The sequence below is a fragment of the Ictalurus furcatus genome, chromosome 15 (assembly GCF_023375685.1).
Source record: "Ictalurus furcatus strain D&B chromosome 15, Billie_1.0, whole genome shotgun sequence".
NCBI classification, from domain to species: domain Eukaryota; kingdom Metazoa; phylum Chordata; class Actinopteri; order Siluriformes; family Ictaluridae; genus Ictalurus; species Ictalurus furcatus.
In genome coordinates this window covers 23,317,235-23,329,904 of record NC_071269.1, presented here as the reverse complement: position 1 = coordinate 23,329,904, position 12,670 = coordinate 23,317,235, and the positions used below count along the sequence as shown (strand labels likewise).

At 40.4% G+C, this 12,670-nt stretch overlaps 1 protein-coding gene across 1 annotated transcript; it reads right to left on the bottom strand.

Moving 5' to 3' along the window:
* Positions 1–1,905: 1,905 nt before the first annotated feature.
* kcna10a (potassium voltage-gated channel, shaker-related subfamily, member 10a) lies at positions 1,906–4,849 on the bottom strand. Its single transcript, XM_053644317.1, has one exon. It carries the CDS (start codon positions 4,819–4,821, stop codon positions 3,109–3,111), a length of 1,713 nt encoding a protein of 570 aa, XP_053500292.1. The 5' UTR covers positions 4,822–4,849; the 3' UTR covers positions 1,906–3,108.
* Positions 4,850–12,670: the final 7,821 nt, after the last annotated feature.

Genomic DNA, 12,670 nt, shown 5'->3' with positions numbered 1-12,670 from the left:
GTGTACTTGGTCTGCAACAACCTTTAGGTAGATGGTACATGCTAAAGTAACATCCACATGAATGCCAGGACCCAATGTTTCCCAGCAGTTAAAAAATTGTTGTTGTTGTTTTTTTTTTAAACGTATTTGCTATTTAACAAAGAAAAGCATGTAATTGTCTATTTAACATTTTTTTGAATGGCGTCTCCAGGGTCAACGCTTCATGACAGTCAGAGATAAAGTTGTAACTTTACGTTTCCCACCACAGGAAAGGAGAGTGGATGTTGTGCTTTACCAGATCTCAACAACCAGCTGCACTTTTATGAGAAAGTAAAGGAACAACAAAAGTGATAACAGGTACTAACTTGTTTCACAGACATTCCACTTCTTTAGACATAACAGTTAAAAAGTATGACTTACTGTAAAAAAAAAAAAAAAAAAAATGCTGTCATGTACGTGGAATAAAACTTCTGGGTGTGCTGTTACTGGAAAATAATCAACTTTGCATCGGCAACAGTAACTCCACTTCCGAATATACACTATATATTTAAAATGTCTTGCTTAACATACAGCCCAGGGGGGCATGGAAGGTTTTTGTTGAACTATTAAAGTTGCATGAATTGCAATCTATTTTTAACAAGGACACTTCAATGGAAAGTTCCGTATCTATGTGAATCTTTGAGTGTTATTTTTGGTGGAGGAATTGCGCAGAAGAGGCTGGATCTCTCTCAGCGGCATCAATAATGCATAGGGGTTTCACGGTGCACATGCTGTAGCCGGTGTAACAGCAGGACGTGCTTGATTTCAATCAAGTTCTAACAGTTGGAAGCCAGAAATACTGTCGTAGAGCGTATATTTCGGGTCAGTTCGTTCCGATTTTGAAATATTATTAAATATACCTACTGGTACGGAAGTGAGTCAAAATATCTTCCACTTTCAGTCTTTAACCTGATTCATTTCATGCTCCAGTAAATGCAAACGAGCACTTTACAGGTCATCAACATATGCATGTGTGTACGAAGAAAATCTGGTGGAAAGTTTTAGTTCGGTTTGGCTTACGCAAACTTTTACATACAAAAAGATTGATAAATGAATTCTAAGCTAAAAAAAGAAACTGAGCAAAATGCAGCCTGTGGGCAATAAAACCTCGTGAAAATGAGATTGTTGTCTGAGATGAGTTAGGACAGTTTAGAATACTGAAATGCTGAGGAATAGTTTTCTTAGAGTCAGTGTTGAAATTTTTTTATTTTTTTACAATGTTTAAATGGCACCCCAATGGTAGAATCACCTATAAAATCCAAAGACAGTATGAGGCAAGCAGTAAAACAGTGAATACACCATTAGCCTTGCCTTTCCAAGCCCAATGTGTCGATGTGTGTCAAGAGTGTATCAGCATGTCTCTGAGGGCAAGCCAGAGCATTTTATATGGACAGCTAGAAAGAATGGATTGATGGAGTAGGCGAGGTTCTGATGGAGGGGAAAAAGACTGGATGCTCATATTACAAAGAAAGATGAGACCGTTCTTATTGGTAATGTGTCTTATATAACACACATACACATTCAGAGAAAGAGAGAGGGAGTTTCCTGAGGGGGTTCTCCAAAGCGCTACAGGATCACTCTTACACTGACATCAGACCTGCCTGGATCACAGTTACTGAATGACACCAGCATTACAGACAAGCAAGGAAATGAAAGCATGCAATTAAGTGCAGCATCTTTGATTTTCACGTCACTCACAGGTTCGATATCTTTCTAGAGGTCGTTTTAAAACGTACAAGGAGTGCCAGAGAGCCATCAAGTGGGGAAGTTCCATCAGCTGCTACGTACAGATGGAGAAGTTGGCTACATACTGTAAAACCCATTCTAAACACGGACAATCAAATGTAAGAGTTTAAAAACACAAAGAATTTTATTGCACTTATAAACAACTTCATTGTCTGTCATACTGTAGAAATGCATCGTGGGTAAGTTGTCTTCCTGATGTATACAATGAGTATACAGTTCATGCTGATAAACGTCGTGAACCAGCCCTTAAGATGGCGGCCAGTGGAATTCAGCAAGACGAAAATAAAGGGAAGTCAATGAATACATTTACTTTTTTTCCCAGATATATTTACATATTTATATATTTTTTGTACTGTTTCAATGACAAACTAACATAAAGATTTTTCATTTTACTGTCTTAGAAAATTACCATACGTTGGTATATAAGTGCTATTTAAAATATCCTCGGTATAGTATGATTCGAAGGCTGAGTCGGCCTTACAAGGTTGAACTCATACAAATCCAATCTGATTTTTCCAGGACTGTATGGACACAAAAATCTGACCTTTGCAAATCAGACCTGAGCCACTTTCATATGTGGTCCTTGGTTGGATACATATCAGACCACATATGTGACCATGCAACGTAAATGAAATGATATGTCATATCGTATGTAATGCGACTTTTTTCTAACGCAAAGGCGCATATCACTGTCATCACCATCTTCTAGTGTCGGCAGCGCACTAATATAGCCATAGAGGACAGCTACGACAGTGACAATAGTATGTGGAAGGATGGGGAAATTGGTGGTTTACTTGAGATTTGGGGGACAGGTGCATTCAAATTAAAGACAGGTATGAGTCAGTTGTGGTTACAAATGTGAGTCATCAATATAGACAGACCCAATCTGAGTATAAAATCTGTATTGTGCAAAAAAAAAAAAAAAAAAAAAAAGATTGTAATGTGAACTTAGCCCAAAAGACTTGAATGTGTTGAAGTGCTGAGTCACTGATGTAGTACAATGGCAAGTAAATTCCAGATATTAATAAATCTATCAGGTTTGTTTCACAGTGCTTAAATTGTATTTGCTTTCTAACAAGTATATAATTATATATACTTATACTTTGTTGCACTGTGACTAATTATATATGGTATGTTGTTAGGAATCGCAGATAGTGGCTTCATGAGGTAGCATCTATATGGGATTATGAGATGTTTTGGTGTGTGAGCCTAAAATCTGCCATTACTGGAAGAGCATTCATTAAGTCCCGCCACAGATTATTTCAAATACATTCAACGTCTTTCAGAGAGCAGTCAAAAATAATACTAACTGAAATGTTCTAGCATAAAAGTCAACATAGTGTTTTAGTATTTTGTTTTTCTACCTTCAGAGTCTTCATTGATCTTATTCAGAGACGAGTTGCTGTCATGGTTTGTGACGCTCCCTAATTTTTGAGAATCTTCAGATATCGGTTTCTTTTCCTCCTGCTCCGTTTCCCGGTGGTAGAAATAGTTGAAGTTGGACACGATGACAGGCACGGGCAACGCAATGGTCAAAACCCCGGCAATGGCACATAAAGTGCCGACTATTTTCCCTCCCAACGTAATGGGACACATGTCTCCATATCCCACTGTGGTCATGGTGACAACGGCCCACCAGAATCCATCAGGGATGCTACTGAAATGTGTGTTGGGGTCATCCACCTCAACGAAGTAGATGGCACTGGAGAAGAGTATAACTCCGATGAAGAGAAAGAAAATAAGTAAGCCCAGCTCCCTCATGCTGGCATTGAGTGTCTGACCCAAAATCTGAAGACCTTTGGAGTGACGTGATAGCTTAAAGATCCTGAAGACTCTCACTAACCTGATTATTCGAAGAATAGCCAGGGACATGCTCTGTCCTCCGGTATTAGTATTGGTCACGGTTGCTAGTTCAGTTATGACAGTGATAAAATATGGGATGATCGAGATGAGGTCAATAACATTCATGATGTTGTTAAAGAACTTGCGTTTGCTTGGGCAAACCAGGAAGCGGACAGCAATCTCAAAGACAAACCAGATGATGCAGGCTGTCTCAATGATGAAGAAAGGGTCAGTGACAGTGGTGCTAATGGTTTTGGAACTGGCACTTGATGAAGAGATTGAGGGAAATCCAGCACCCTTTGTACGATTGATTGGAAGACCCATGGCTTGAAAGACCTCAAAGTCATCACGAAACTCGGGAAGGGTCTCCATGCAAAAGGTGATGATGGAGACAATAATGACAATAAGTGAGACCAGAGCAACTCCACGAGCTGCATTGGAGCTCTCAGGATACTCAAAGAGCAACCAGAATTGTCTGTAGATCTCATTGGATGGTAGAGGAACCTCCGGTTCTTTGATAAATCCTTCTTCTACGCGGAACTGCTCCATGACATCACTTCCCAGCTCATAAAAAATGATCTCATTTGCAAAAACATCAAAGGGAACATTTGCAGGTCTGCGGATCTTCCCGCCTGACTGGTAATAGTACAGAATTCCATCAAAGCTCAGACGATTACGATCAAAGAAATATTCATTTCTCGTTGGATCAAAGTAGTCCATTCTTTTCAAGGGATCTCCCAGCAAAGTATCAGGAAACTGGTCCAAGGTCTTGAGTCGTGTTTCAAAACGAAGACCAGCAATGTTGATAATGACTTTCTGCTCACCATCCTCGATGTCTTTCTTGTCCACAAATAGATCCTCACAGCATTCTTTGGCCAGTTTGTTGAATATGCTATCGCCCTGAGAGCCTTCCATGTTTAGTAACATTTTCCAGTTGGATATCAGGCTAGCACAGCTAGGACTCCCTCTTGTTGTTGGGGATGGTATGGAGGGGGACTGTGGCTCCCCAATAATCTGACTTTTCTCTTGGTAGGAAGGGATATTTGCGGTACACATGACATGGTTGACATTGAAGCCCAGCCCCGTTTCTGGTAGATCTACAGTCAAAGCTGCTTTGTCATTGGAGTAATCTGGGTCATCTACATTACTTTTCATGTTTTCTAACTTCTCAAAGTCAACTAATGCCACCTCCATCCTCTCAGCTTGGACAGTCATCTGTGAACTTGAAGATAGAGATCAGACCTCCGAGGGAGCTAAATTACAGCTCAAATTCCTAACTGGTACTTCACCATTGGGCTTCACAGTGACACTCATCACATTCAGGGAACTTTGAGGTATTAAGTCCTGCAAAATTAAAGAAAAGAGGAGTTTTAGTGTTTATGTGGGTATAAAAACTCAATAAGTGTGTCTTGGCACATAAGATATACCTATGATATTGTTAGTTAGAAATGATTCTCTGTAAAGTACAAGCACAGAAGTCTGTGAAGCCTGTCAACTCAAACCTAAGTTGGATATTATCACGTTAGCAGTCTAGGCAGACTGACAAGTTTGCTAAGTAAGTTGTCCTTCCCCTGGTGTTGCCATGTGACACTGAGAGATATCCATCCAGACCGAACAAAGTTAAAGAATCATGATCCAAGTCCTATAGAAACAGAAGCTGTAAAGGAAAAGGGAGGGGCAGAAAGAGAAAGAGAGATGGAATAAAAAGTTAGGCAAGAGAGAAAAAAACAGAGAAAAGCTCACCACTTGGGTTAGCGATAGTCACTTGAATAACATTTTGTGTGCAAGCATACTGAGACCTTCCAACAAAGTAGTCAAGTTGTGAGGTTTGCTGCAGTATTTGCAATAATTTGCAATGCTTTGATGGGGCCATATTTCCCTGGAATATTCCTGCCTTCTTTACAGGTTGGAGATGAATTAGGAGATGAATGCCATACTCACACCACTATGAGCAGCACAGACTTCCTGAGGTGGCTCTACTTAATGCCTTGGAGGATGAGCTGCTCCTTATATACTGTAGTGGAATGGCATGGGAGGAGCTAGGATTCCAACCTAGCTATAGAACATGGTGAAGATGTCCACCAATGGCCCAGCCTTTGTTTAGACAACAGACCACCCCTTTTCTTTTCTTCCTGATAGACAGTTGATCTGAGGCCTGAGGTTTAAACTCTACTATAGGGTTCATATCAAGCACAGCAAGGAGCATCCTATAGACTCGCCTTCATGGAACATTCACATTGGGTGATATAACTCAGATTCATCTTGCCTTTAATGCATGCAATGTAAGCTTGGCAGTTCTCTGTTTGCTGAAGTGATCACTAGCAAAAGGTTTTCAGAGATGCCCTTCAGAAAGGATATTAATATGAGCCACCCAGATAGATGCCATCCACAGTACTGTGGTGCATACATCTTTAGCATAGATGGAGACTTTCCACTGTCTAGCAATCCGTGCAAATCCGTGTATTTTGGAAATAAGCCAGTGCACCAGATCCAGCCGAGGGGGCTCAGATCATTTGTGCAACAGCTTTTACCTAAGGTCATACAAGAGGCATCAGCTAGGAGCTTTTGCTTTTAAGAATGCTCCCTGGACTGCTGGATCACAGTTCTCAGTTGGCAAATTGTTCAGAGGCACCAAAACCACAGGCACAGCTGACGTGGCTGCTGGTGCCAAATCTCTCTATGCTTTTGGGACAGGATATCTGCTTAGGGAAGGAGCGTTTTACAAAAAAGTACACTCGCTAATGTTGAAGACGTGAGAGGACAAGAGAGTCAGCCATCCCTTGCACTATACCTGTGGCCTGAGTTATAAAACAAGAAGAAGAAAGATAAAGATGACTGTATAACAGAATATATTGCAAATATTGTGTCATATGTCACTATGTGACTGTTGGAAGGTCTTCATATGCCTGAGCACATGCAAAAGAAAGCTTCTTAATGTTACACACTGCAAGAGAGCTAAATATTAACTTTAAATTAAGAGGAGGGAGAATCTGAGGTAAGGATGAAAAGTCAAATTAAAGAGAACTGTTAGAGAGGGCAAGGATGAAGCAAAAGAACCTGTAACCCCAAACTCACCTCCCAATGACCCTGTGGTCCCAGTTACACTTCCCAACCTTTGTTTATTACCAGATGTACCCCCTGGTTGTCCAGACTATCCTCCCAATTATCTCAACTTTGGCTTCCAATAGTCCTGTGATCCTAGCCTCACTTCCCAGTTGCCCAGGGCTTCCAATATCCTCTCAATGGCCCTTTTTTCTCAACCTTCTGCCCTGCTGTCTCAGCATTGCCTAACCAATGTTCCTCTTGCCTCCCAATTGCCCAGTGTTTCCAGCATCTCCTTTCAGTTGTTCTTGAGCCCCATTCTAGCAGCACCCTCCCAATGTCTCTGAAGTCCCAGTCAATGTTCTTGTGGCCTCAATCTTTCCTCCCAAAGTCTCTATTCCTCAAGACTCAACTTCCAGTCACCCTGGTATACCTGCGTAATGTGTCGAAATGCCAGTGCTGCAGCAATCCCGCAAGCCTCCAACAATACACCTCTATCACAGTCACTGCTCCTGTTCTCACCCCCCCCCCAACTCCCCCACCCCCATCCCTGCTCCTGCCCTTTGCTCTGTGCTGTGTCCATCTTGGCCCCTGACCCTATCTGATTCAGATCACACACCCCAGTGTCACTCATGACCCAATCTCTGTCAATCTCTTGTTGTGGGTGTTTTCGAGTCCTGTCACTTTCTGTTGATCACAGTCTAACTGCATTACTAAGCCGTGTTACCGTGATCCTTGTTTTCATGTACCTTGTCCTAGTTTCTGGTTTACAGTTTCGATGAGTGTGGTTTTCTAGTCTAGCTTGGTTTTGCCTGATTTTACAGAGCACTGTGAATTCAGCTTCTGTTTATGCACAGATGTAAGCAGTTGTAAATGCACTGTAAACTATACAGAAATTACTTTAGGGATGAGGTTGGTGTAAGATGTCACTCATTCAGAGAGACATTCTTATACAGAAAAGATATGATACTATGTGCCAGTTCTTAGTCTTATATATTTTAACAAATAGGTAAATTCATATCTACAAATGAAAATGTTACAGTTACATGTAAATCAAACCCTATCCTTAACCTCATTAGATAAAAGTAAAAATTTTTGCCTCTTTTTGTTTTATTTTAAATAAAAGCCACCTTTTGTAATTTTCTCACTGGGGACCATCTAAATGTCCCCACAAAGTCAAAACAGATATTCCTTTCCTTGTAAAACAGATATTTCTATCCTTGTGGGGACATCTGCTCTCTCTCTCTTTCTCTCTCTCTCTCTCTCTCACACACACACGCACACACACACACACACACACACACACACACACACACATTATTCAGATTAAATAACATCATGCTAGAATTGCTCACAGATAGACATCGTAACACACACACACACACACACACACACACACACACACACACACACACACACACACACACACACACACACTCATTTATGCTCTCCTAGCTCCTCATGCACATTCCTAGCTCACCTGGATGAAGGTCTACAGGTGTGTGCCAGTGTTTAGTGTGTGATGAGTCGCTGTTTCTGACCTCGTCTCCATTTGGTCTCAGAGTGGCTTTAATCTATTAAAGCCAGTATTAAGTAACCTTATTCTGGGGTGAAACTAGAGATGACGTATAGTGTAGAGCATGTGCGTGCGCATGCGCGCACACACACACACACACACACAAACCACTGCCCCAACTGTAACCACTCATCACTAAGTTTATCCAATACTATTTCAAGCCTCTTAATTTAAAAAGACTAACTCTAACCCTGATATTTAACCCCTACCTTCTATTTGAACCCTTTATCCTTAATTTCAACCCCTAGTATCTCATCCTAATTCTAAAGCCTAACCACTAACTCTATCTCACCTTTATTTAAAACATCAAACTCCGAACATCAGACATGAATGCTAACACTTAGCCCTAATTTACTTCTTAATGTAGCAACAAAAATGGAAAGAGTGAACGTATTTATAACCCTCTTATAAGTGTACTAACTAGCTAACTAGTAATAGAGATTTACTTCACCTAAAAATATTTAGCATCATAGCAGGTATTTCCAAAAGCTAGCTACAAGTAGCAATACTACTAGCTTAACTAAATTTTTGTAGAATGTTATAACTGTTATATCTTATTATATTCAGTTATTATATTCAGTTATATTTTTTTTTTTTTTGGCATACTCTGTACAAACCTTGTGAATTTTATTTTGTACAATAAAGTAGCCGCACAATAATGAAAATGTCACAGCTGATTCTCCTTACTTTGTCAAACTAGCGTCAGTGTAGTTAGCTAGGTTTTCTTAGCTTGGCTACTTTAAATCATGAGGAGCCTGAAGCCTGACAAGTTACAGCTGCAAAGTAGCACCGTTTTTAAACTGTGCAATGTTGTCTGTAAAAGAACTTAAGGGTTAACGGATGGATGGACGTCTAGGGTTTGTTGTCCTGAAGCAGAGCTGAAATATTAGATCTGAAATCAGTGATAAGGTAAAGCTAAGCATCATGGTCCATCACCCAACACCAGCACTGATCAGATCAGTTACACTCCACTAAAGAAACCTCAGAGTGGAAACATTTACTTACATGCCTGAGAAACACTGAGACAGGACACGCGTTATCTAAAGAGCACAATACACAGTGGAAGGTGGAAAGTGTTCGGGAACACGCTATAGATTTAGAGGTGCTTTTAAATCCAGATTAAAATGCACTCATCTAATTAATCTGGTCATCATTTTTTGGTCTTCTGTATTGTTTGGCATCATTTCCATACATTATATTTAACTTGTTACTTACTTACTGTACGGCGCTTTTTTTTTTTTCATGTATCACAAAGACTTTTAAATTTATATATGAACAGCACGGCTTTATTTGATTTTATTCTATTTTATTTATTTAATTATTTCAGTGAACGTGGCATAATCTCAGGTGTCACTTTCAGTGAAGGAGGTTTAGCCTCTTAAATCTATCAGTCCCTGTGAAGGAGGTGTGGTCTCTGTTCCTGTCAGTCCCAATGAAGGAGGTGTGGCCTCTGTGTCTGTCAGTCCCAATGAAGTAGGTGTGGTCTCTGCACCTGTCAGTCCCAGTGAAGGAGGTGTGGTCTCTGCATCTGTTAGTCCCAGTGAAGGAGGTGTGGTCTCTGCATCTGTTAGTCCCAGTGAAGGAGGTGTGGTCTTTGTTCCTGTCGATCCCTGTGTACGTGGTGTGGCCTCTGCAGTCCCAGTGAAGGAGGTGTGGCCTCTGCATCTGTCAGTCCCAGTGAAGGAGGTGTGGCCTCTGCTTCTGTCAGTCCAAGTGAAGGAGGTGTGGCCTCTGCACCTGTCAGTCGAAGTGAAGGCATGGCCTCTGCATCTGTCAGTCCTATTGAAAGAGGTGTGGTCTCTGCAACTGTCAGTCCCAATGAAGGAGGTGTGGCCTCTGCATCTGTCAGTCCCAGTGAAGGAGGTATGGTCTCTGCACCTGTCAGTCCCAGTGAAAGAGGTGTGGCCTCTTCACCTGTCAGTCCTAATGAAAGAGGTGTGGCCTCTTCACATGTCAGTCCTAGTGAAGGAGGTGTGGCCTCTCCATCTGTCAGTCCGTGTGTGTGTGTTTATGTGTGTGTGAGTGTGTGTGTCTTGTGTTTCAGAGCAGTTCCAGCTCCTTCTAGTTCCAGTGTGTGTTTTTCAGGGGTGAATGGCAGGCGAGGCTATTAAGAACGGATCAGTGACATAATTTATCACATATCACTTTCTCCCTCTATACACACACACACACACACACACACACACACACACACACACAATTAAATGCGTCCGAACTCTTAATGAGGTGGCCAGCACAGCACGGCAGGTGAAATTCAGGTGAACGACCTTCACTTCTGTCAGATACACCATTAAGCACACAGTGGATGTATTCTGACCCCCTGCAGACAAACCGTGATTACGAACACCGCACTAATCAGAGCACAGCAGACGTTCCAAGCAATACAATCTGTTAATGTGCATCACACACGTGTGGGACAGGTGACAGCTGTTGCTGACTTTATAGTGAAGTATCCTTGATGGATAAATGCTAAAGGTGGCACTAATCAGGCATTCCTACCTATCTTCATTATTATATTCAGTGTTTCTAATTCTTTTGTTTTGATTTTTATTATTATTTAAGGTTGTAACACATTTCAGTTATTTTTAATATATAGTGTTTAAACCTGTGGCATGTAAATAGCATATTAAGATCATTAAAGAATTTTTGCTTAAAGACAGGCATAACTTTATAATTCATGTTTTAGTCAACAGTTTTTGAACACTCTATATATATATATATTTTTTAATCTAGCCAAAGAATAGGTACAAAAGTGAATAGATAATTGTTTAAGGAACTGCAAAATGTTAGTAATTACTTTATTTTCCTGGAATGATCTAGGTACATAATAATAATAATAATAATAATAATAATAATAATAATAATAATAACTTTAGGTACACCATTTTTATGTTTTACAGTTAATACTAGCACTGTCTGTGAGCATTTTATCAAAAGGTTTAAAGGATTTACCTTTCAGTACACTCACTTGTAATAAAGCACTCATTTAGAGTTACATTAGGATCTGAGTGTGAGTAGTTAATATGTTTGTTTGTTTTTTTGCACTTACAACAGTGCCCTCCACTAATACTGGCACCCTTGGTAAATGTGAGCAAAGAAGCGTGTGAAAATTTGTCTTTATTGTTTAACCTTTTGATCTTTCGTTAAAAAAAAAATCCACAAAACTTCTCTGCTTTCATGGATATCAAACGATTGCAAACACAACACAGGTGGTGTGGAAGTCATGTGGAAGTCTGTGTACTAGGCGTAGCATTTTGCAGTAAACATATAGTATAGACAGTGGAGGAAATGGCCGAGATACACTGGGAGGATTCTAACTGGGGAGTTTGTTTTGTTGGTGTTGTTGTTTGGGGAGGGGCAAGCGAGCCGCTCAATAGGGATAAATTCACACACTTAAAATCTGCGTCCTGTGTTGATATGTTTCTGTAAAGCGGCTTTGAGACAGTGTTCGTTGTTAAAAGCGCTATACAGATAAAATTGAATTGATTTGAATAGAATTAGTTGGGGTGCACTTTCAGATGACCGGAGTGTAAATATGATTAAAATAAAAACATATAAATACCTCTATAATATATAATAACATTACATTTATTTCATGTCTCCTCCGAACAATATGCTTTCTTGAGTATCAAGACAGACACGTGAACCGTGAACGGTCAATGACCAACGTTCATGAATTATAACCATGTAGGCTATCATAACTGTGGATCTAGTACTTATATCACTTATATTATGAATTAGAGCGCTCAAAACAGATTAAACCTGGATCATTTCAGGTATGTCCATGCGGTTTCTACTCTCGCATGTGTTACAGTAACTGTTTCTGATAGAGAAGCGATCCCATTGGCTGCAGCCTGTAGGTATTGTCATGGAATCTTCTTCAGCAAAAATAAAACCTCAAGGTTTTCGATGGAAAAAGAGACTTTTATTACCATAGCAACAAGAGCCGTCGGGTTTGCAAAGCCTTGGCACGATCATAGCTCTCGTATAAATACCATCTTAAAACAACGGCCTCATGGAGTCGGGTTTTTCCATGTTTTCTTCCAATCACACCTGCTACAATTATTTCATTATTTTCCTCCCTTATCGTCTAACTGTGGCGCGAGCCCAGTCCGTTTATTCATATTATTTTTTAGACAGTATCTTCATACTGATTAGCATTGCACTTCTAAACATAAGTCTTAACAATACACTCTTGGAAGTTACAGACACCAAGCTGGTGAGAAAATTGTCCAGCCCAAGGCTAACAGGTGCAAGCTAGAGAAGACGAGGACACACTGAGAAATAGCAGATAACGAGCGCCGGGAAGACAAAGATACAATTAAGAGTGGGAACCGTGTGCTCGGAGATTTCCCACAGAGTCACGTCAGCTTGTCCTGGTTTCGTTGGTTAATATACATGATACTCTCTTATATCTTATACGTCGGTTATACATGATTGGATTCT